This window comes from Mastacembelus armatus, chromosome 9 (genome assembly GCF_900324485.2).
Source record: "Mastacembelus armatus chromosome 9, fMasArm1.2, whole genome shotgun sequence".
Taxonomy (NCBI): domain Eukaryota; kingdom Metazoa; phylum Chordata; class Actinopteri; order Synbranchiformes; family Mastacembelidae; genus Mastacembelus; species Mastacembelus armatus.
In genome coordinates, this window is record NC_046641.1 from 20,513,910 (window position 1) to 20,540,434 (window position 26,525).

A 26,525-nucleotide genomic window follows, 5' to 3' on the forward strand; every position below is an offset into this window, starting at 1 on the left:
TTAGAAACATTATATTTACAGTTTATTACAATAATCAGTTTTTTATGTACAATAATCATCTCAGTTTTCATTCTTACTGCAGGGTAGTTAAATGATAAATGACCTAAAGGTACTTCTCTGCCTAGTGCTGTGCCTTAACTCTCTTTCCTGTTTCAATTTGTGTGGACGAAAAAGCTGCACACAACAGTAGTTAAACTTCTACACAAATACACAGATCACAAGCCACATGTACAGGAACTGACGCCCACACAAACATTTGGTAATCCTGATCCACCCACTTGCATTCTCACTTCTCAAAAGGCATGTATATGTGCATGTCTGTGACTGAATGCTTTATTCGGTGGCAACGATGCCTTAACCATAATAGTGGTCATCAGTATAGCCAGGAAGGCCATGACCTCATCTGAAATTATAGACTGGCTGGAATGATATGTGCACTCAACTAGTCCATTCAATAAGCACTATATCAATTGGCACACACACTTACACACAAAGACAGTGACATATTCATACTTTGACTCACTTTTTCTTTCTTTTTCCTTGCTCTAACACATACGTTAGCACAGGACAACTACCACAGTTTGCCACAGTCGAATGCAGCATATTTGGTATGAGAGGATGACCTCATTGTTCGACCTCTATATGAAAACAATTGTGTGCGTTTGTACATTATAAATGCGTTTGTCATAATTTGGTAGACTTTTAATGACTTTTAAATAAACTAAAACAAGTTAGACAGGTGACCAAATGCTTATTAACCAAATGCCATTAATAATTGTCCAGAAGAAAGCATTCTCAAGTACATTTTTCCAGTGCATCCAGCCCAGCACATGTTAATGACAACCAATAGCTCAAAAATCTGTCAGGTGGATTAAATACTTGGAGGTGGAAATTACACATCTCTCGCTGATTTCCCATCTTTAAAGACTGCATACATTCAATATTTTAACAGAAAACATTTAGATTTGTGCTGTTAATATGCAACATGCATCTGTTCTGGTGCATATTGCTTTAATATTTGCCTCTTTTTCAAAATAAAAGGAACAATGCCAACTCAACCTGCTTACACCCTCTGTGGTTCCCTCCCTTTGTCCCTTAAGGTCAAACAGATAAATTACCTCTTGTTGGTGATGATCGGCACCCTCCAGCCTTTGACCTGGCTCAGCTCAGTATCTGATACATCTATTTGCAGTGGTAACTTGGGCACCCAGATGGTGAGTTGTAGCTGTGCTGTGAGGTGCAGGTAGGTGAAGTTGACTGCCAAAGACTGTCGACCACGCATTTCTTTACCATTCACCAAAACCTGATCACAGTTTGGGGTAACCTTAAAAGTGGAAAAGAGCAAAGAGGAGAAATTGAATTAGACAATTTAACTGCCCTCAAACAGACCATACTCTGTGTGTGCAGATACAGATGCATCCCCTGTTGTGCACTGTTTAAGCACAGCCTGAAGTGAGTTTTCATCACTGCACCCGTGCTTTTGCAAGCAAGTAAGATATTTTATCACTGGTTGCTTATATGTTTATTTATGCTGTAAAGTCATTTGAACCATTGTTTTGTAAAGCTTCCTATACGCAAAGGTTAACAACATGCTTTTGCTTTTTCCTGACATTTTGGACTATGATTACACATAGATATAACACATCTAATATGTCACTTCCGATATATTTTTTCTGCTCAATAAATTCAAACAGTTGAAAATGGCAAATAACATAGGAGCTCTTTTGATTTTAAAGCACTTAATGATAACAGTACTATGGAATACTGGTAGGCAAGAAGGTTCTGGGTTCCAACCCCAAGGGCTTTCTTTGTGGAGCTTCCATGTTCTCTCTGTCTGTGTGGGTTTTGTCTGGGTACTCTGGCTTCCTTTTACAGTCTGAAGACATTAGGCTGGTCGGTGACTGTAAATTGTCAGTAGCTGAATGTGACTGGTCTGTCTCTTTGTGTCACCCCTGTGATAGACTGGCAATCTGTCCTGGGTGTACCCTGTCCCCTAGACAATGGTTTCAGAAGTATTAACTCACTGAAGTTTTTTATCAAAGTGACAAAAGTCACTTAATGTCCTTAAAACCACCATTACAAATAGTCTATTTCCATAATCATGCAAATGCAGACATCTAGTTGTACAGTATTATTCAAATCATATCCATACTGAAGTGCAAAAAATGTATGTAGACATGAGATTATTATGGTTGTACTTCAGAAAGTGGACAGCCCTGTTACAGACAGTGTGACAGGCAAAACAATAAAAAGCCTGGATTTTAGTCAGTTTCAGTTTCACCCTCCTTGTGCATCTGACTGTGTGACTGATTGAGCTGACGTTTTTTTGGAACTATGATCCCATGTGTTTTACCAACAATGGAGTCACACAAAGACAAAACTGAGCATAACCCATTCCTAATTAAATTTCTTAATTTAGCTACACACCATTTTATTTTTTTAATTTATTAATTCACTTTCATTTTCTTAATTTAATCTAAAGAATATGGATTTCAGCCCTGTAAATGTTTAAAGGTAAAACTTAAATTGAGAGTAAATATGAAAACACTCCAATATGTCCCTCCCCTTCATTAATTATTTATTTTTTAAATTTAAAAAGCCATTCATCCATTTCTGGCATTTGTATAACTTCGCCTCCCCACTGCTTTACCCTACATTACACCTTCCATTCTCCTTCTTTAAGTTTTATACCCTTTTTTCTCTCACATCTTCCTTCATCTTTCCACCATACACTTATCCTGTGCAGCTCGTTCATCCTCTCCACCCCTTAGCCTTACATTTTATATGCACACCTTTTGTTTTTCTCATGTAGTCTCTCTGACTCTGTCTCACCTTCCAGTGCTATGCCACTTTACATTTTCATACACTAGGTCCTGCGTAAATGCACAATGTATATGCATTTCACGATTTTATAGTTAATAAAATCTTAGTTATTAGAATTGTGTTTACAAAATGTATTATAATTGATACTGTATATAGAAATGATTAGATTAAATGAAATGCTATAATTTAATATAATTTTATCTGATCGATTTAGCATGTACTGTATATTTTCTGTATGTTTCTGTCTTACCATTTTCACATCCTCTCTAGACAGTTGTTTCCAGTCCCAGATATTTTTCTTAGGATTTAGAGGAAATTAAAACAGAGCCAATAGAGCAGTGAATATTGGACTCTCATTCACCAGATCAAAAAAAAAAAAAAAAGATCCTGATTTGATTCTCATGTTGCTCTGTGTCTTCTGGAAGTGTAAGCAGCCTTCAGGCTGAGAGCAAAGTGAATTTTTACCTCTGGACTGTTCCTGTTTCATTTAACATGCACTCAATTTGTCAGACATTCTCTGTCTAATGTAGTCTGTCAGACTTTCACTGCCTCTCTGTCTCACTTTTCAATGTTTTTTCACCTTATTCCACTTTCTTTAGCAAAACTGCAATTTCAAGGTTAGGCTTAACCCTTTCTTCCCCCTGGGCCTGCTTCACATTTATTCGATTGCTGTAACGTATATATTTTACAGCTTACACAAGGTTGGCCCCTGGATTGTTGAGTTTATTTGGCTCAAACAGTGAAGTGTAAAGACATTAGCTTGTAAACCCAGCAAATTCTCTGACCATGTCTATGGGTTTGTCTGCCTGTATGTATTTGTGTTCAGCTGAGCCCCTGGTAGATGTCAGAAGTCAACAGAATCTCCAAATCCCAAAAGTGCACACGTTTTGCCTTAAACTGGAACATTTTCACCTTGTGCGGATGTTTCTTCACATCTGTGTGTTGTCACTGAAATGAAACTGCAGGCAGAGGAAAAATGTTTTCTAAAAGATAATTTAGTCTGATAAACACTTGAAAGCCTGTTTTTCTGTAGGTTCATTTTGGAGACTTCCTGTCCCTTAATGATCAAAATTCACTTATGTAAAATGACCAAGCACACGTCAAATGTTACTGTTACTACACTGTTACTGAGTGTAGGTATTGGAATTTAAAGAATTTAATTGTACCATGCAAAAGTTCTTTACATTTTGCATCAGGTTCTGGATGTTTACTCTTAGGCTCAGGCCAGATCAGGTTCAGGACAGAATTTTCCTGATAAGCACAAACAAGCACACGTACGACCAACAGTACACACACATTTTCCTTGCTTCCTTATGAAGCTCTTTGATCTCAAAGAGGTTAACATTTTGTACATCAGAGCTAAACCGTTTCCTCTATATCTCCTCTAACCTTTTAATTTCTTTCAATTTTACTTTCTTCTTTCTGCTTCCACTCCCCTAACATAAAAGGAAAGGTGCCCAACCCTACTTCTCTTTGCTTTCTTTTTTCAATTTGTATTTTTCTTCTCCTCCTTTAACTTTTTTTACATCTCGCCCGACATCCACATTTCCTTCTTTTGACCCCACTCTTTTTCTTTTGTCTCCACCTCGCCCTTCATCCCTCATTGCACAGTCTCACTCTTCATCTTCCTCTCTCTCTGAAACCTGATTTACCGCTTGTTAACATCAAAGGGATGTTTGACTGTTGGTGCCTCAAACTATTTCTCCAAATCATTTTTATATTCCAGGTGTAAATCAGTGTGAAAACTGCACTCAGTTACTGTGGCAAGGTTGAGTTTTCAATGAAGGTATAAGACAGCGGAAGTCAGGAGAATGCACAATGGTTCTGCTTGAACCACTACGGTAGCCATTGTCCAGGCCTGTAATTGGGTTTGCTGAATTACTTCTGCTCTATGGCTGGATGCCCCAAAGGAACATTTTAGAAAAATCAAGTTTTAGCTCATTTTGTCAGCATTTTGAAAGTTTGAGGAACTGGCCTTGAAACTTTTAAGTTCAGAAACAGAGAAGTTTTGAGTGTACAAAATCTGAATTTAATTCACAGATAAAATCATGAATTTTACTCCCTGTTGTAACATATATGCCCTGTGTTTACATTTCTATTGTTCTTTATCATTTCTTCACATTCTATATGTTTACAGTCCATGTTGCACAGAGAATAGTATTGATGTTTTCATCCTAATTCATTCCAATGGCATCGAATACTGACTCTGCAAAGTACTGTTGGCATCGCATACAGTTGTTGTTGTTTAAGAATGTGTCGCATTTGTGAAATATGTTGTACTTCCAAACTAGTCCAGATTTAAAGCAGTGATCTACATAAAATACCTGTTTGCCTCCTCTGCCTATTTTTTAGTGTCTGGTTTTGGTGCTGTCTTATTTTGGTGGACAAACTAAGAGATGCATATAGTGTTTTTTTTTTTCCTAGCGCAGTAACAGTTTGTTTAGTATTCAGAACAGAAGAAACTGTGTTTTAGTGATGATGGATCCATCAAAAGAAGGATTATAAGAGTTACTAGACCAATTGAAAAGTCTGAGCATTGGAGCAGTGGAAACCACTACAGAAGGGAGTGTTGATCACTACAGTTGTTACCAAACTACCTTCCCCTAGAGTAACACTTTAAATTATATATATTGACTCTCACCTCAGACAAATAACCCTTAATTACATCCACTTTCACTATCTACTCTGGAAAAACTCTTTTTGTACATTTTCTCTTTGGGTTCCCTTCTTTCACTGTCACTGCAAGGCATGGTGTAATTAAATCATTACACATTCTGTGTAACAGTGTATGCAATCAACTTTGATCTATATTTTCACAATACTTTCAGAGTTGAAACTAATATATTTTAGATTGTCATGAGAGCATATGTGGTTTCTCCTGTTTTATATTTGTCTTCAGAGAAAAAAATTATTCCTTTGATCTGTGGCAACATCGTGATCACAGGTGAATTGTTTTTTGTGACAATGTGACAAATGTTTGACTCAATGATTTACTGATTTTGGTTGTGATTTCTGCATGTGTCATGACGCATATATTTTTATAATAAAGACTAACATCCAAAGATTGATATGATTTCATATCTTTATGCTAAACATGAAACTATCATAAACAAGAAATTAGATTAGTTTCCCCAAGACAATCATTACAAGAGGAGCAGCTATCAAACAGTGAACAAATATTTCTTTGCATCAGAAAGAGGACAAAATTACTCTTTTTAACATTATTATTATTATTTGGAAAGTCTAGAAGAAGTGTCAAAAGACAGATAGTGGTAATGGTTTTGTCATCAAGTGAATATGCCAAACTATTCTTTTAAAGTAAATGCTCTCTCCTCACTGATACTTTGGCACACGTATGAAATAGAAAACGAACAACTCATAGAGTCTAGTGGAATAACTTTTCTGTGCATATGGCATCATACATCAACACTGTGCTCTTTTTCCTTCACAAAGCATATTACATTAAATTTTAATGGCTCCTGTGGAGTCTGAAACAACTTCACAATATGAACAACCAGTCACCTTTACTTTGGAGAGAGCAGGACTCAAACACTACATGAAGGTTTTTACTTCACAAAGCTTAATGTCTTTTTGGTTAAACAAGCCTCCTGAATCTTGTTAAGTGATTTAATCTTTAATCTTTTTAATAAACTTAAAAAAATTTCAACATAAGGAAACTTATCAAGTTGGAATAAATCAACTAAAATGACAGGATTAAAGTTATGTGTTTTTCAGAATTTGGAAATAAGAAAGAAGAAAAAAAGATGAGCCAGAAATCTGAACCAGTTTTTTGATGTCTTCTACCAGAAACACACAATACGAGACTCACACATAAAGCTGACCACAGTTACACACACACTGAGGGAGAGAGAGAGAGACTTAAAATAAGTGTATTGGTGTTTTTGCAAGTAAACAGCTGAGTTGGAGCTTTGAGGACACTGAAGAATGGATTTAATCTCTCTGTTTCTGAGAAAGACGCAGAGAGGAGGACAAACGGGAACAGGAGGAAAAGCAAAGAAAAAAATTGAAGAGAGAGAGAGAGAGAGAGAGAGAGAGAGAGAGAGAAAAAGGTAAAAAGACAGCAAAGAAAAAGCATGGGAAAAGTAGCAGAAAGTAAAAGTGTGGACCTCAGCAGTTAGGACTTGTTGAAAACACAAAGGCCAGAAAAACTGTCTTCACCTTCATCTAATACCACAAAACAGCACAACAATTGTGCAACCCTCTGAAGACAATTGTAAAAAACTTTCCCAACTCCTCAGCAGCCATTCAAGCAAAAGCCACTTTTGTATGAAGCAGTGGCTGAATCTGATTCACATTTTTATGACTTGAAAAGCAAAGATGGACACACATACAAAGGAAAACACAAGTAGTGTAAAAGTGTTTGCTGTTTATTATTGCTTGCAATAGCAAGTTTACACTTCTGTTCTTGCACTGAAACTGTGTGGTTGTTGTTAGATGGAAAACTGGTGATTTTTCCCCACAGCTTTGGCTAAACATCCAAACCTATGACCTTCCATGGTCTGTGGATGTCAGATGTTACAAGGAATCGTCTTGTTGGTTGAAAGGCAACTGTACATCAGATTAATGTGTTACGATCACTGTTGCTACAAGGCATTTGTCATTGTCAAACAGATAATTAGGCCCACCTGGTGACTTTATTTCTTCAAATAACGTTACGTCAAATCACGCACCTTTCTATGAGCAATGTGTTGCCAGACCAGTGCTATGACGTCTCATAGAGAGGGTAGGTTTCCCTTCACTGGCCAAGATCAGCTTGACTTGTTTTAGAATTATCATGACAGGTTTCCAGCACTCCCACAATTCCCACAACTTGTGCAGTGAATTTCATTTGACTGCATTTCCATAACAAAATGATTAGCAGCATGTTATTTTGCTATCTGTGGCAAAGAAGCATTCAGCACTTAGTAAATAGGGGCACATTTTTGTACATCTGCCAAGTTGGAGCTGAAACCAGGTCTGGATCACATGATAATGAATAAAATAGAATAACTAAGACTTTCTCCAGTTTAGAGCCCAGTTTGGTCTCTGGTGCTGTATAAACTTATACTTAAGACTATGGAATGAGCTTTTAGATGATTACACCCCTCTTCCACATGACTCTTCTTCCTTTCCTCAAAAACCTACTCAGGAACTCATCCACCCACTCACCCCATTCACCAGTGATCTCCCCAGGCTGAGTAATTTATTTAAATACATATTCATCTCCCTTCAAGCTAAGTGATCTATCTGAATTTACAGTTACTTCTCCCTGTCTTCTGCCTATCTCTTACTGTCTCAGATTTTCTCTATTAGTCTCTCTCAAATGTATATTTTCTCAGTGCAATGCCATCCATCAGTCTCTCTCACTCTCAGATTTCATCTTGCAATCTTTTTCTTCGTGTGTTTCACACTCTACCTCCTTCCGTCTTTGCCCATTTCACTTGTTCTCTGCCTTGGGCAATTCAATCCATCTGACTTTAAGCATCATATCATCCAATCAGGGCCTACTCAGTAGACAGGGGCGGGCCCTGAGGGACAGACTAACCAACTCTCTGATAGCATTAGACCTCCCACCTGTCCATCAAGAAACCTCACACCAGGCCTATTGCCTCTGCACACAGTTTCATATGACTGTCATTTAGGTACAGGGCTTTGTTGTTGCTTTGCATACACACACACACACACACACACGCACACACACACACACACACACACACACACACACAGACATACGAGCGCACTCATTAGCAGCCTGTATCCCCATATATTATTCTGATTTGGCTCGGATAATAGACAGCTGATGTAGAGAGTAGCTGGAAGGTGCACACACACAAATACACACAAGTTAGTAGCATATCACTGGGCCTGTCATTTTGAATTTGAACAAAGGGGGAGTAAAATGTTCTCTAATGGGCATTTGCACTCTGCTTTTCTCCATAATAAAACTGTCTAATCAAGAGAGAAAGACAGATAAATATAGATGAAAATACACAGTCGTGGAATGAAAAGAATGGGAAGTGTTATGAAGAGTTATATACTGAGTTAAAGTGACACAGCAAAAGCAGCATACAAAGCATGAAAGACACAAAAACAAAGATAAAGGGATGCTCCAAGTTTTAGGGCTCCAAATTAAATGACAGAATATGTTGTTTGCCCATGCCCTTTAGGATGACACACAGAAGTGTTTTCTGAACTGATGGCCGTATCAGAACAATGAGAACATTTGTCAGTGTCTTCCAAATCCGTTCTAACAACAAATAAAACCATTTTTTATGGCGTGACAGCATTCTATTTAAGGGTTAGGTGCAATACTCACTAGGTTTAGGGAGAGATGGGGGACTGGGTTATGCCTACATTTATACACATTTTGGGTGACGTTGAAGAACAATTTTGGTAAAGCTTACAAGACTCTAGCACTTTCACAGTCAGCATAGTTAAGGCTAGTGTATCATTAGCTGCAACAATAACCTCCTCAAAAATAATCACCAAATTTCATGAAAGACTCAGCACCAAATTGGCATTTGAAAAGCTTGTTTGTAGTTCACTGGACTAGTGAATGGAAACCTTCCTACAGAGATGGGAGGAGAGGAACAGAGAGGCAGAGTAATGTTCTAGTTAAGAGACTACGACACCCAAAAGCTGACTAGTTTAAAAAGAAAATGAAGGGAAGTATGAGATAATGTTACACCACTGTAATAAAAAAGATGACTGTAGCTTATTTTGTGTTTCTGGTTTTCCATCACTGATATGAAAAACTGAATTATGTTCTGTTGTTCCTTCTTATAGCCAGTGAACATGACTACATTTCTGGGGTTAGTACTGTGCAGGCATTTTGTGAAGATAAATTCCATCAATATATGTCAATATGTCAATAGCAATATAACACAACAGCAGGCAGAATAAATATATAAGCAGCATTTGTTTTTCAATACGTTACTATAAATAAACTAACTGGCAGCATCCATCAGTTTAAATGTCACAGTCAGGTCAGGTCATGCACATTAACCTGACCATTATTGTGCAGTATATGCTATAATTTCTGAGCAAACATTAAAACGTCTGTCCTATACTTTCTACGTTCTCTCACCAAAAAACAGTAAAGAAGTAGTTTACAAAATTTCTCTTTACTTCAAAGACTTTCTGTCTTCCACTCCTGTGTCTTTGTTAGGGAGGTCTACAGGGCTTTAAGAAGACATGGAGAGAGGGGGGTTTCTCTGTGTGGATTTGTACAGTAATTGTGTCTATACGTGTGTGTGCCAAGGTGTAGTGTTTTTTTTTTTTCCAGAAAGGTGCCAGGCCCTATGTGCATTAGAATGCTTATTAGCATAGGGATATAAGTCAACATTGGCCCCAATATGTCTGTTTGTATGACCCTATTGTGGATTAGGTGTATGTGTATATATGTGTGTGTGTGTGTGTATGTGTGTGTGTGTGTGTGTATGTGTGTGTGTGAAAGGGATACTTTCTTAGAGCAAGTGGCTGTGTTTGCTTTTGGATCTAGTCATTTTTGCTTGTGTTTGTGAAATTTAAACAGAAGATTTAAATTAGGTAAATTTGTATACTGTAAAAGATAACTCCAGGTTTCTTAGCCTACAATGTCTAATAAATGGCAAGATTGGACTTTTTTTAAAATTTGTTTTTTATTTTTTACAAATAGCAGCGTTGCAACTCCGAAAACATTGGTATATATATATATTACAGTTTGATTGCATAAAAAACATAGACTCTGGAAGCAACTCAGTGATGGTTTCCACCTGAAATAAGCCCAGTTTGTAAAATTTAGAATGGAATCTGAAACATGACGCAGTGCTGACTGATGGCTCCTAAAGATGATCACCCTGATGTTAGCCAATAAACAGTTTTTAAAAAAAAGCTGTTCTTATTGTCTATATGCAGTGGAAAGGTTGAGATTGTCATTATAATCATTCAAGGAAAAGAGTTGTGTCACTTTACATGATTATAGGAGTCTCTGTTCGCTACCAAACTGCCATTAGGAAGAAGATAAAACCTTCCTTGAATCACTTCACTATACTTTTACATAATAATAGTGTGTGTTAAGTAATTTCTCTGCCAAAAAGAATACATTCACGGATAGTTGCATGAAATGTAAACTGATTATGCATGACACACTACAGGCATTTAATTTAGCCCAAAATTGGCATAGTGGACTGAGTCTGTTCAGCTTGTTATTGTTATTCAACACAGTGCTAATCATTCTGCTGATTACCTGCTTGTACACTGCCTGTTTCTGCCTTTTCAATTTTACACTACATGGTTTCATAAGATTTAGTGAGTAAGGCTTAAGTGGATGTAAACATCAGTGGTGTAATGCTGGAGCAGCCAGACACCTGACCTCTGTAAAGGTGGTTCAACTGCCTGGCCTTTCTAATGTTAATAGCCCTGGAGTGGGAGCCGACCACTGGCTGTTAACAGGAGAGCAGTGCAGTGGGAAATTTATCAATACTGCAGTTGATTTAGACAATTTCTCTTTTTCTGCTTCTTTCCTCCTCTGTGTTTTCACTTCTCAACTTTTAAATAGGATGAGTGTGAAAGGAGACACGGTAAACATGACAAAGGAGGGCAGAGGAAGAAGTGGCTTGAGAGTGAGGCAATTTAGGAAACTAGAAACAGCATCCAACTGTCGAGGCATCTGATCAGGATGCCTGCTGGACTGCCTTGTCCCTGCGGAGCTATTCTGGGCACGTCAACTGGGAAGAGATCCTGGGGCAGACTAGTGAGATTATATATCCCAACCAGTGTGAGAAAGCCTCAGGATCCCCCAGGAGGAGCTGGAGGACGTGGCTGGGGAAAAGGGATATCTGGCTGGCAATGCTTTTCCTCTAACCTCAAACTGAACTGGATAAATGGTCATCTATGTTTTAATGTGGTGATGTTCAACTGAACAGAGAGGAGAGAGGAGAACAATCCAGTAGATTTTTTAAACATCATTTATCTTTAATTTTGTTGCATTTTGAAATAAACATCAGATTTGTGTTTCATGATGTGTGACCTCACATCCCAATTTACTTAAGGAAGTCTTCTTTGCTTGGGGGTGTTACTCTCTCTTGCTATATCGCTTTCAGAAAGCCACATTATTTTTTGCTCTTTCACTGCTTTTCATCATCCCACACTCGCTATCTCTCACTCTCACCTGTCAGGTCTACTAGCACTTTGTATATCTGTTTTGTCACTTTATATTTGTGTATATATGCATAAATGCACAGTAGTGCAGCCCAGTGGGAGCCACACATGCATTGCTTAGTTGGTGGGGAACAAGAAACAAAGCACCTCAAACAATCACACATGTTGAGAGTATTTAAAAGACTTTGTATGAGTAAATCTGTAAAAGTTAGCTGTGGGTTAGTTAGATAATAGGTTTAGAAACAACACTTTCTAAGTGGATTCCATGTATTTTTCTTTAAGGTTTTATTCATTTGGAAGATATCCAGTGAAGCTTCAGGAAATATGAAGTGTCACTGCTTCCCATAGATGTTCCCAGCAGTACAACTCTAAAAGCAGCTAAACCCTGGGGCTTTTACCCAGTTGTACCCAAACTAAACCAACCACCACAGTTTTAACATTAGAAACATGTGGAAATATTTTACTTCCAGTTTTTCAATAAGGCATGGTGCTCTGCTGCCTCTGTGCTGCATACCCACCGAGCTCTAAACGTAAGGCTCAGTTTGACTTTTTATGTGGTGAAATTCAGATTGTCAAAGAATAAAGAAGATGTGGCTCTTTTGAAAAGCGTCCATTCACAGCAGAGTAACTCGACGACTGTGATGGGACCTGACATGCTTCGTAGACTGGGTAAGTTTGAACACATTTTCATGTGTATTCTCAGTTCATCCAGTTATGCTTGAGTGAAAAATGAACTTTAAACAGTTACCAATTTGTCAAGCAGTAGAGCTTCAGTGAAAAACATCTAAACATTAAAGCTAGGGAATTGGTGCTGGTTTCTTGTACATTTTTTATCTGTGTGTGAGCGCTGGTTAACAAAATATTTATAAGACCTAACAGTTGGCTCACTTGCTACTTCATCATGATGGACAGGCAGGTAAGTTAAAACAGCAGACCAGACTGTGAAGAGTGTACCACCTGCATAGTTATGCGTTGAGAGAGAGTGTGTGTGTTTTGATGTTACAATACTGGCTTTGGGGCTTTGAACCAAGTTCATGCTAAAAAGAAAATTGTGTTAGAAGTTTGCTACACAACAGCACTGTGCAGAACGTTCACTCATCAATCTTAGTTTCAGTTGGACTCCACTCTTAAATGTAAAATAAAGTAAATAAAAGTAGAATTTAAATGGTTAAATTTAATTATGGCCACTTGCTGAAACAGACTCTGGGAGGTCAGGAGGTTCTTCCCGATGTCTGGACAGCTACAGCTAAAGTGATCAGGGAGACAGGTAGAAGGGCACTTGGTGTGTCATCTGGAAAGAGGAAAGCAGATAAGGAGACTTGGTGGTGGAATGAGGAAGTTCAGGAGTGTGTTAAGAGAAAAAGGTTAGCTAAGAAGAAGTGGGACACTGAGAGGACAGAAGAGAACAGACAGGAGTACAGGGAGATGCAGCGTAAAGTGAAGGTAGAGGTGGCAAAGGCCAAACATTGGACGTATGACAATTTGTATGATAGGTTGGATTTGTACAGGTTGGCGAGGCAGAGAGACAAAGATGGGAAGGATGTGCAGCAGGTTAGGATGATTAAGGACAGGGATGAAAATGTGTTGACAGGTGCCACAAGTGTGATGGAAAGATGGAAGGAATACTTTGAAGACTTGATCAATGAGGAAAATGTTAGAGAGCACAGAGTAGAAGAGGTGACTGTTGTGGAGATGGAAGTAGCAAAGATCAGTAAGGATGAAGAGAGGAAGGCGTTGAAGAGGATGAAGAGTGGACAAGCAGTTGGTCCTGATGACATACCTGAGGAGGTATGGAAGTGTTTAGGAGAGGTGGCAGTAGAGTTTTTGACTGGGCTACTTAACAAGATCTTGGAGAGTGAGAGGATGCCTGAGGAATAGAGGAGAAGTGTACTGGTGCCCATCTTTAAGAACAAGGAGACGTGCAGAGTTGTGGAAACTACAGAGGAATAAATCTGATGGGTCACACAATAAAGTTGTGGGAAAGAGTAGTGGAGACTAGGCTGAGGTCAGAAGTGAGCATTTGTGAGCAGCAGTATGGTTTCATGCCAAGAACGAGCACCACAGATGCAATATTTGCTTTGAGAATGCTGATGGAGAAGTACAGAGAAGGCCAGAAGGAGCTGCATTGTGTCTTTGTAGATTTGGAAAAAGCGTATGACAGGGTGCCGAGAGAGGAGCTGTGATTTTGGATGAGGAAGTCTGGAGTGGCAGAGAAGTATGTTCGAGTGGTGCAGGACATGTATGAGAGCTGTAAGACAGTGGTGAGGTGTGAGGTAGGGGTGACAGAGGAGTTCAAGGTAGAGGTGGGACTGCACCAAGGATCGGCTTTGAGCCCCTTCTTGTTTGCTGTGGTGATGGACAGGCTGACAGATGAGGTTAGACAGGAATCTCCGTGGACCATGATGTTTGCAGATGACATTGTCATCTGTAGTGAGAGCAGGGAGCAGGTGGAGGGAAATCTAGAGAGGTGGAGGTTTGCTCTGGAAAGGAGAGGAATGAAGGTTAGCCGCAGTAAAACAGAGTACGTGTGTAAATGAGAGGGACTCAAGTAGAACAGTCCAGAGCAACGGAGAGTGTGGAAAAGAAGTGAAGAGACGTGTGCAAGCAGGTTGGAACGGGTGGAGGAAAGTGTCAGGTGTGATGTGTGACAAAAGAGTGCCAGCAAGAATGAAAGGAAAGGTGAACAAGACAGTGGTGAGACCAGCAATGTTGTCTGGTTTAGAGACAGTGGCACTGAGACAAAGACAGGAGGCAGAGCTGGAGGTAGCAGAGCTGAAGATTTTGAGGTTCTCTCTGGGAGTGACGAGGATGGATAGGATCAGGAATGAGGACATCAGAGGGACAGCTAATGTTAGATGTTTTGGAGAAAAAGCCAGGGAAGCCAGATTGAGATGGTTTGGACATGTTCACACGACATAATGCTTCAAATGTGTTGCAACATGAATAATTGCAAACAAAATGTTAGGGATAACATTGTGAAAGGTGCATTTAGTATTTTATAGTGCTGTAAAACACATATGGAAAGCGATCTTCAACAGTGATTAGAATAATTGCTAAGTAAAATCTGCTTCTGTGAAGAACAGGTGAACAACAGTTTGTGAAAAACATATCTTATCATGTCTTGTTCCTAATTTTTCTTTCATCAACCAACAATAATGGAAATATACGCCCTCAAAACTACCCATACAATACACCCACAAGGTCGCTACTCAACGCTGAGCTAACGTCCTTCGCCAATAACATTCCACCATTAGAAATACAAGTCAAGCACAGGGCATGACAAACTAACACACACACATCTGAAGGACAGCTAGCACCAATCCTTTCTGTCTTGTCTGAACTGTCCATGTGTGCCAGTGATGGGGCGCTAATGCACAGTCAGGAAACAACATGGTTCCCTGTGGAACGCAAAATGGAGTCACAGCAACACAAGCCAAAATGTCAGGGTGAGAGAGAGAAAGAGTGATGGGTGGAGGCCAGTGAGTATGGAGGGTGAGTGAAAGGATCAAACCTAAAGAGGACAGGGCTGAGCGACATGGAGTGAGCGTTTGGAGAAAAGAAGTGTTGCAGTAGTTAAATGCTTTTATAAAATATGTTATTGTTTTTAATGTTTATTGGCATTCAATTTTCTTCACCTTCTGATCATTTCAAGTGATTGCCCTACATTATGACCACAGTTTGTTCATTTGAGCTCAGGCACAGTGTGTGTGCAACACATGGCACCACCCTACTTACATTTACAATATCTGGATGTTTGTGTTTGTGTGATTGCTGCTGTGTATTTTAGCATGGTAATTATCAGATAATTAGTTATTGATTGAGGCCAGTATATTTTATGGAGGTGAAAAGAAGTGTGCGACACAGGGCACAGCATAACACCTCAGCCATAATTCACCCTCTGCTGCTCCTGGGGATGTCAGGAAAGCAAACTTAGCATTCTCTTTTAAATCTCGTTTTAAAACCTATTTTTATCTCATGGATTTTTCTTAACTTGATGGCATTTGTCGTTATTCTTCCAACTATTTATTAGATTGTTTTGGATTTTAGTTACTTTGTATTCTTTGCATTTTTACTGTTAAATTTATTAAAAATGGGATATAAATTAAATAAATAAAAACTAATAATAAAATAAATGAAGGTTATAAAATAAAGTCTTATACCAGCTTTCTGAAAAAGCTGGTATGTCTAGATAGATAGACAGATAGATAGATAGATAGATAGATAGATAGATAGATAGATAGATAGATAGATAGATAGATAGATAGATAGATAGATAGATAGATAGATAGATAGATGCAGCTGAGTTCATTTAACTGAGGATAATTCTAATATAAAATATCTTCTGATGCAAGATGGGTGCAAGTGAAACAAAACACAGGTGTCGACACTCTTACTGCAGTGGCACTGAAGCATACCACGTTTCATAAAGCCTAGAGTGATGCAGTTTTTGACTTCCTGGAAGTGTTTCTCACTAAGCAAGCTGTTGAACATTTTATGGGGAGGCACTGGGGAACATTCAGGGCTTTGCTGATTTAACAACAAAATTTCTCTCTCTACTGTAAGAGAATCACTGGAGGTCTAAAAAAATGGTTTAAGACCCCAAGGTCGCAGCTCCAACAGATATATGTCTTTGGGTGTTACTAATGGTCTGGTCTGATGTTGTGCACTTCAAATCACTAGCTATTTCCTAAGCCTGTTACTGCCAAATGGAAAATGTGTGAGTTTAGATGTGTGTGTGTATGTGTGTGACCTCTGCCTTTAATCCACTTTACCTTTCATTTCCATTCTGGGCTCTCAAATGACCCAGGGCTCATGGATACAATCCTTTTCCCATTACTCTCCTCCTCCACCCAATCCTCTTTTTTCACTTATTTTTTAATTACACATGTTTCATTCTCCCTTCTTTATTACACTCATAATCAATCAAATACCATCAGCTTCATGTTTTATTTGCTTTTAACCAAAACTGGTATTAATGACAAACCAGTTCCATAGTCTCCAAATACTTTCTCCACTTTTGAAAAACTTATATGTAAGATTCAGGAATGCAACACTTCATGCTATATTATGTTGTAACATCAATTTGTAAGAAAATGCTTTTATACTGTACAGTATGTTTCCTATCTGGGGACCAGAGACCAGATTCAGCTCAATTGCAGAAGCCAAAGAACTGCTAGTGTCAGTGTCTTGTTCCAGACCAGCATTCAGCCTGGAATTCTTCATGTTTTTAACACTTATTATTTCTAAATTCTACTTTTTAAATGCCAAAAAATGATGCTTAAACTGCAGTAATTGATGGTTATTTGGCATCATCAAGTGTCAGAGAAACGTAATAGTTAAATTGAATTAAAAAAAAAACACTTAATTGACAATTTTATTCAAATTTACCTACAATGCCATAGTTGCATTTCTTTTTATTTGGTGACCTCAGTGTTGGTGCTTTGCACTACCTGCATAATTACGAAGGACAAGGTTCCATCTTAAACATTAATAATAAAATCACATGAATAATCCCAGGTGACTAATTTTCATTTATGCATACCCATCTCTACAATTGAAATATGTTAATAGATTATTTTTGCTGTTGCAAGAAGGAAATGCTTGATTACTAGACTAACTAGATGAGTGTGCACTTGCAAATTAAATGTACTGTATACTTTAGATAGCAAGCAAGTAATTAAAACATTCAAGATATGATTCATTTTAACTTGTTTTTTTTTTTTTTTTTGTCTGTTCCAATCAGCAGCCAGGCAGCGCCTCCAAACCTTTCACTCTGTGGCAAAGCACTAGGAATCAATTTATTTTTGTACAAGAAACTTTCTTTCTGGTTTTGATGTATGTGCACAGAGTCCCATACAACACCCATACACTGAAGTACACAATGGGACCCTTAATATACTTCAGACTCACAAGAGGACAGAATGCTACACATATCACTGAACATACAGCATATTATGTAGCATACGCATCAATTTTAACACCAAAACACTACACTTAAATGAAGATATCCTGTAGAGAAACACTGATGGAATAACAAGGTATTGTGGCGAGTAAGATTAATGGTTGTTTGATTAGACGCATTTAACTTTTGAGGCAGAAGTGGCTTAAAGACTGTTCTTGACATCGTGAACATGGCGTCATACTGGAAACAACACTAGGCAGCAACAAGAAATGGTCTCAAAAGAAACGGCAGTAATAGGAGTAACATTATTGTTAAACCCAGAGAAAAATCAGGGGTTTGATCTCACAAAAACCTGCTAATCATGTTTTTTATTCTCAGACAAAATGGTTGATATGGCACCTGTGTGGACTAAGACACTACTAATTGCTATAAAAACATAGTTCAAAAGAGGCAACATAGAGCGAAAAGGAGCCTAATCAGCATATATGATTATCCAGTGTTTTCTTAAGTGCTTTTCATTTGCTTGACTCTGTTATATGCACCATGTCATAATCAGTGTTGGGCAGTATGTGTTACTGTAATTTAGTTATTTTTTTTAGTAAAAGAGTAATTTAACCCTTTGATGCACCTTCAAAAAAGTCACAGCACAGCACGGTAAAACATATCAAGAAGGTCCCGGGCACAGAAGAAAATGCATCTACTTCTGCTGTTAGATAAGCGTGCTACTAATCTTAACCATAAAATCTTGAAGAAGAGTCAAACCTTGGTGGGCCTAGTCTGTTATCGTCAGGTGCTGTCTTTGTACCTGCTTAAGGAGTGACTGTGTGTAAGACATGTGTTCCTATAGTGAAATAAATACAAATACACACACAAATGAATGATTCAGCCTTTTTGCCATCTTCAAGCTTCTCTCCCTTCTCTCACCTGTCTCATCACCTCCACACCTAATGTCTTCCCCTGTTTTATATTCAAGTGCAGTGACAGCATGTAGGCTTGCCTCCTTAAAAATGTCCTCTATGCTTTAAATGTGATGTGCTCTAACACCTCCGTCGACAGGAATAGCTTATGACCTTCAGAAAACAGCATCCAATTGATTCATGTCTGCTTACCGCAAACTATGATGAAATGGTACCTTTAAATACAGTTCCATCTGTAAACAAAAAGTTAACACTACATTCATTCCAAAACTTTAACACAACTGAAGTCATAAAATAATAAATTCTGACCCACGGTGCAGAAGAGTGAGAAGAGAGTTACAGGTTAATGATTTCACGTTTGCAGATTGCAACAGTTAGTGTGTGTTCATCAATTTTTTGATGTACTGAACCATCTCCAAGCATAGCACGGAGGACAACCAGCTAATTACACATTTGATCTAAATAGCAGTGTTACCTAAACACAGAGAATGTAAATATGGCTGTGAAATCACTTCTCCTTCAAATGTGAAGGAGAAGTGGTCTTCAAAATATCCAGCATGAACTGACAACATAATACAGTAAGTGCAAACAGATAGCATCTTTCCAAGGGCAGAGAATTCTATGTGTGTTCATGTGTATGCATATGTTTGGGTTCACATAGGCGCGTGTCAAACTCTTTGGCTGGTTCATTAAGTGGCACACAGATCAATTCTTAATCTGCTTTTTATCTGTCCTAACACATGCAGAAACACTCATGCGCCTAAATCTTTGCCAAACATACACTCAGACACGCATGCACACGCATGCACACACGCACACACACACACACACACAACTATATACACCCTCCTCAATCACTTACGAGCCTTTTTGTCCTCCTCTTAGTCAAATTCAATTACTGATGACATCACTAAAGGAGTTTCCACACGATCCAATTACCAGTCAACCCCCCTGAGTGTGTCTGTGAGATGATGATCGGTGTGTGTGTGTGTGTGTGTGTGTGTGTGTGTGAACAGTAATGCAAAACAAGTATGATAGTGTCTGTGTGTGTGGTATGGAGGAGGAACCCGACAACTGCAGGTACAGGTTTTCCATTAATTCATGTACACTATGGATTTGGCCATAAATGCAATTGTGAATGTGCCTGTGTGTTCAAGTGTGTGTAATCTGACTTTTTTCCATTCTTTTTCAGTCACTGTTGTTATGTCTGTCAAGACTTCTGCTCTCCAATGACATAAAGGCACTTTACGCCTAAATACATACATTACACTTAAACTGGCTTCGAGAGTGGTCAGTTGTCTACTTGCTGGTAGCTGCCACCTAGCTGTTAAGCTGATGGGATATTGTCTGGTAATAAATTCATTTTTTTCTTCCTCTCAAAATTCTTTTCCATTTATCTCTTTCTATCCCCTCTCCTGTCTTTTACCACTTTTATTTCATGTCTTACCCTCTACTTTGCTCATCTAAGTTTCCAGTTCTTCCACTGTATTTCCTCCCCTCCTCATCGATCCAATAACCATCTTCTCAACACTCCTCATCGCGACTTTCCTCCTATCACCTCCTTACTTTGTCAGAGAAAGGTTTGTGTGAGGTCAGAATAATGGCACTAATTTGTGTGTGTGTGTGCTCGTCCCCTGCTTGTCCTCTACTAGCGTTAACATCACTGACCTACACATACTGCTGTGTCAACAATACCTGCACATACACGCATCACAAATGACAGAATTTCAAGGTACCTTATAAGCTAGTTTACAGAGAGAAAGAATGAGAGAATAAGGAGGGAATACTGTATGTTGTTGACAAGAATGAAATCTGCTAAACATTCAGGGAAATTCAGTACACTGCTGCCAGTGACCTGCTCAGCTAGTTATTTTCAGAAAAGAACTGAGCAATTTCCCCTAAAAACTTCAATCCACTATAAGCAGGTAAACAAATGGTTAGTTAATGGAATTTGATGTGAAACCAAATGAGAACTTTAATCTTCTCCACACTATTGCTACAAGTTCTCCTCAGACTATTGCTTGTAACTTGTAATGACTAACAGAGAAACATTTTCCATTCAAGAGTTTATCCTTCATTCTTATGAGTGTAAGCATGATGCCAAAGTGGTAGAGTTGCTTAACAAACCTGCAGTAAAATAAGTGTAATGTGACAGTTAAAACAGCTGTAAAGGAAATTGCAGTCATTCCTTGATTCATTCATTAATTTTCTCTGCTGGCTTATTGCTTTTCACTATTGCAGGGTGCAGGAACCTATAAAAGAATTGTAAAAGCTTCTACAGAGGCGAAGATCTTATGAATTCTTGGTATATTCGGTTTCTCTGTTGATGCATGACTTGAAAGACAAATGCACAAATGCATTTCAGGGGATGCATGTTCATTGGCTACAGTTAAAGAGTGAATACATCATAAATGCTTGTGTTATTTTACTGCTTCACCAAATGTAACTTAGAAATACAACCCTCATTTTCCTAAATATGCTGTAAGCACCTAAACTATGTATCACGTCTTCAGCTACCAAAATGAGACTAACTTCAAAGAAGACTGGCAGCAGTAATTTCAGCAAATGCCCCAAAACATCTTTATGTCCAAGTGACAAAGCCATCCTCTGGCTGTAAGAATAAGATGGAAGCAAAGGAGGAAGTTATGGTAGAACAATTAAGTGCATCTAGGTTGGGGATTAGGATGGATGGTGATCATAACGTCTAGTGTGGGAGGTCACAATGCATTTCCCATTTCCAGTCAACAATGAAGAATATTTATTTTTAACATGTGACCACAATTATTCCATTATCTTGACTGCACGGTCATTGCTGTACACAAAATAATGAAGCCCATTTACTCTTAACAAAGTACTCATTTTGACTAAAACCCTGATCTTTCCCTTAAACTTACCAAGTTACATTTATGCCTAGAGCACATTCTAAAAAGTATTTGTTTCTCAGCATTGATTTATAATGGTTTGGATGACACAGACAAATTATGTCCTGCCAACATGGAGCATCAGATCAAGAGATGCTTCAATGTGTATTTTTAGAGGACAAGATATATTGTTTAAGTTGGAGGACTTAGTGTTGATTATCACAAGTTTCAATATTTTAGTTTTTCCTGTATCTTTTATTGCTCTTGTGCTGTAAAAGGACTTTGATCAAGTCTGTTGTGTGTAATGAGTAATTTGAGGTGAGTTACCTAATGGTGAAACAGATAAAAAGAAGGATGCTGGTAACAATGTCATATCAAAAATGTTTTTACATTTAATGAATAATTAATAATGAATTTTGTTGTTTAATTTGGAAGACTTGTTGGTAATAATATAGTGTGTCAGAACCTGAGCCTGAACCTGATCTTACTGAAGGTTGTTGCGCTGTAAGATAGGGACCTGTCATAATTTAGGTTAATCCTAACAAGTGAGACAGATTTTACATGAAGCCTTAGTGCTTTGGCTCAGGGCACGTGTGTGATGAGTGGGTTCCCTAGATTGTACTTTACAGTTGTCACAGTGACTCACTGACAGATACAGCTACCTGGAGTTGTACCCCATGGGGGCCATTGTTAAACAGCTGTCTGTGTTTGTGTGCTGTGTAGGGATGTGAGAGAGGGAATATCTGTCAGATCAAATGTCAACAAACAACAACAGTTTGCAAACACTCAGTCATCCCATGCACACTCTCTTTACCACACAAACAAGCACAAAAAGCACAAAGGAGGGTTTAAGATTTCTGAACAGCTTATTCATACAGTGATGAGTTTATGGTGTCTCCTTTGTGGTGTGTTATACCAATGCCTGACATAATATCAGTATGCTGTCATAAAATATAATTGAACTGGTTGATACTGCTTTCCCCGTTTGACACTTTCTGTGTATCATAATTAAAATATCAGCATCAGGGATTTGGCAAGTTAATTTATCTTTGCTTGATGGATGCTACTGTTCAAAGGCAAGGCCTTTACAAATTACCTTTGCCTAAATTTGCCTAAAATTTACAGTGTGCATCATATGCCAATAATATATATACAAAGGTTTGATCAAGGCAGCTATCGCGAAAATACACGACTTCACCTGTACATTTAATGCAAAATATACAGTTAGAGAATTAGGAGTAAAACAACTGAAACTGGGGATCCTGTGCTGCCACACAAACATAGAGTGGCATACTACACACACAAATCAAACTGAAAATTCTCTTGTATTTTTGGTACAATGGTTATTTGTAACAAATACATACAACTTCAAAAATACTCGATGGACGTCAAAATCAGTAGAGACAAAACTTTTTCTTTACGGTTTATCTGAACTATGGGCAGCATGGTGGTTGAGTGGTTAGCACTGGTGCCTCACAGCGAGAAGGTCTGGGGTTCACAACCTGGCCTTTCTGTGTGGAGTTCGCATGTTCTGCCTGTGCTTCTGTGGGTTTACTTCAGGTACCCTGTCTTCCTCCCACCGTCCAAAGTTCTAAATTGCCCATAGGAGTGAGTGTGAGTGTGTGAGGTTGTTTGTCTTTGTGTGTCTCTATGTGGCCCTGTCATGGACTGGTGACCTGTCCAGGGTGTACCCCTGCCTTCCACCCGAAAGAAAGCTGGGATGGGCTCCAGCAGATCCCTGTGACCCTGGTTCAGGAATAAGCGGGTATAGAAAATGGATGGATGGATAATCAACTATTAAACCTGCAGTGCGCGTGTGTTTTTGTCTGTTGTTTTGCGTGTGTGCTCACAAATATCACAGAAATACCAACAAGCAACCCTGCACCGACACACACACCTACACAAAGTGCTAACATTACATCTATTTGAATGAGTTCCTTCCATTCTCAGTGTTGTTATTGATCGTACTTAAACAGCACCACTCCTGTTGGCTTGTACCAGGAAATTGGCTTCATATTGAAACTGTCACAGCAAGACTGCGTTTCATTTTAGGCCCTGAGGGCACAGGGAATATAGCACAAGGGGAATCAATCTCCAGTCCTTGGCATTGGCTTGTTTCTGTAATTGTACTTTTGAAGGTTTCAGGTTCTCAGGCCACTTCCAGTTGTGTGCTTTTATTTTGGTAGCACTGTGCCTTGGCTTATTCCTTTTTGTAGCCAACTTCGTTTTGGTCAATATCCCCATAATTGTTTTCACATACACCTTGTCTTCTTTCCCTGCTTGGTCAGATTGTCTCACACCAGTGTCATATGCACCAGTTCCTTCATATGCCTAAAGTTCTTGATTTAAATAAAAAGGAATCTGCCAGTCTCCTATATACTCTCCTGCATACTTTCCTGCAGGTCAGCCTCAATGATAGAACTTAAACCCACAACTTCTCTAGGATGTCATGTTCTCCAAACGTTATGATTTTTAAACCGAATGAACCAGTTAGACCAAGACACAAAGAACAGAAGTTTATGTGGCTCTTTTGCCACAGCCTGTTTATGGTTGGATGACATTTAATTAAAGTAACCAGAAGATCAAATCTGCATAGTCACTTTGTCACCATGGTTCTGAAATTACACACATCTTAGCCCCTTTCACGAAGCTGTAAAGAGACTTTAAGGTAACCTCTGGAGTTACCTTAAAGATGGTTACAGCTTAGTTCTAGCTGTTGATCAGTAATTATACACTAAACTGTGGAGAACCTAGGACCACATCTGTTTAACTGTCATTAAGTCTGCTTTACTTGATCAAAATACTGAATTAAATGCAGCTAACCTTAAACAACAAAAAACAACAAACACATGCTGTTTTTGCCAAATGCATACAACACAGAGAGTAAGAGAGAGAGAGAGACAACCATTTCCATATGACATTCAGTAAAACAAAAAGTGAGATTAAAAAAACCTACCCGCTGTGATAAGCGTCTCATTATAATCTGTAGCACAAAGTGAATTAGAGAACACAAATCCTCCAAGAATGTAAATTACAATGATAACACAACATGAATTTTCAGCTCAGTTTGCCGTCTCAGATTACTGTGATGTCCTCCCTTTTCTTAAAATGTTGTCTCTTATTCTTTAGCTTTTCAGAAGTGACATTTTAATGCATAGCTCACCTGGCAGACCATGACTGGCAGACATTTTCTGACCTGCCTGAACTCATTTTTAACTTTGGCATATGTATGATCACAAAGCAAAATATCATCAGGTTTACCATAAACAACTTTACTATTGCCTCCCAAAATACACTGGAGGCAGCAGTAGACTAGAAAAAACCATCTAAAAAATGAATGGTGTTGTGTAGCTGCTAAAAACCAGACTGCAAAAATAAAAACACAACTATATTAGCGCGTGTGGAAGCATGTACATTTTTAATTAATTTCTCATTTCTTTGTATGTACCTCTCTGTGTGTATTTAAAACATGTACCTTGACCACGTCCACATCTGTCGAACTGCAGGTGACGGACTCGTCCACCTCCCTCACCTGCCCGTCTGTTTCCACAGTAACAAGTTTGACGGGCACTGCAACACGTCGACCTGTGAGTATGGCTGTGTTCACCACCTCTGTGTCCTACAGAGGGAATTACAAGAGAGAGAGAAATGAGAAAGAAAGAAAGAAAAAAAGAAAGAGAGAGAGACTCTTTAAAAACTGAAATTTTGAAGTTATGATTGTATAATTGTACATTCACAATCATGATGGGAAGCATTTAAATGTTTTTAGGGTGTTTACACAACATTAAAGCTACAAATCACATTTCTGTTTGTAGTGAGATAATACAAAGTCAGTGTGGTTATACAAATTAATTTTAGCCATAACATGCAGCCATGTGAGCTTTAGCATATAACAGAGTTCATGAGATGGGAGACATGACATGGTGACAGATGCAGAAAAAAAGATGGGAACAAGCAAGTAACAGAAACCAGGGGAGAATTATAAAGGAAGAGTGAGATGATAAAAAAAGGTTATTATGAACCTCACGATTATTGTAATCAGCATGATTACATTTGATTAGATCCTTCTAACAAAAATAGCACAAACAAACGAACACACACACACACGTACTGTACACACATACACACATACATAAATACCTACACACACACACACACACGCCTGTGGGTGCTGTGTGCCAGTGTCAATCTTGATTATTTGACATTGAATTTCCAAAGGGGCATTTATCACCACCAACACACACACACACACACACACACACACACCCACACACACAAGTCTGATTACAGGGTATTTTTGCCTGGCCTACTGTTTCTGGATGTAAGTGTGTGTGCCCATGTGTGGCTGCCTACTGTTTGACTGGAATTCACACAATAAGGAATAAATGTACTCTATTATACATATGTATATATATATATATATATATATATATATATATATATATATACATATCACTCTGTGTCCAGAGTCTGCACTGAAGTATTGGGATCAAAGCATCAAACATTTGATTAATGGACAACCTGTGTATGTGTGTTTCTATCAGTAATGTAAGCTTTTTAACATTTCATTAGTAATCACATGTACATATTTAAAAATACAAATACATATTTAGAGATTCAGTTCAGACACACAAGGTGTCTTTTACATAACGATGCAGAGAGGAAGAAACCTAAACACAAACACACAGACATACAGACAAGAATATGCAAATAAAGTGTAAGTATAAGTAACACATCAGGGCACACACATGTACATCCACAAATAACACAAATATACCTAACAAGATAGGAGGCACACACACTGCACACACACTCAAAAGTTTAAATACATGGGATTGGTGACAAGTTGCCTGATGCCCTATCATTCTCTGCCAAACATAG

The 26,525-nt window shown here is 38.4% G+C and overlaps 1 protein-coding gene across 1 annotated transcript in view; it reads right to left on the reverse strand.

The window, feature by feature from the left end:
* The window catches only part of LOC113138321 (transmembrane protein 132C), a 199,736-nt gene that overhangs the window by 11,529 nt on the left and 161,682 nt on the right, over window positions 1–26,525 (reverse strand). Inside the window, exons 6-7 of the mRNA XM_026320639.1 lie at window positions 25,120–25,263; window positions 1,119–1,324 (exon numbers count right to left, since the gene is read on the reverse strand). Of these exons, the coding sequence (XP_026176424.1) occupies window positions 1,119–1,324; window positions 25,120–25,263 (350 nt within the window). The remainder of the gene's footprint in view (window positions 1–1,118; window positions 1,325–25,119; window positions 25,264–26,525) is intronic.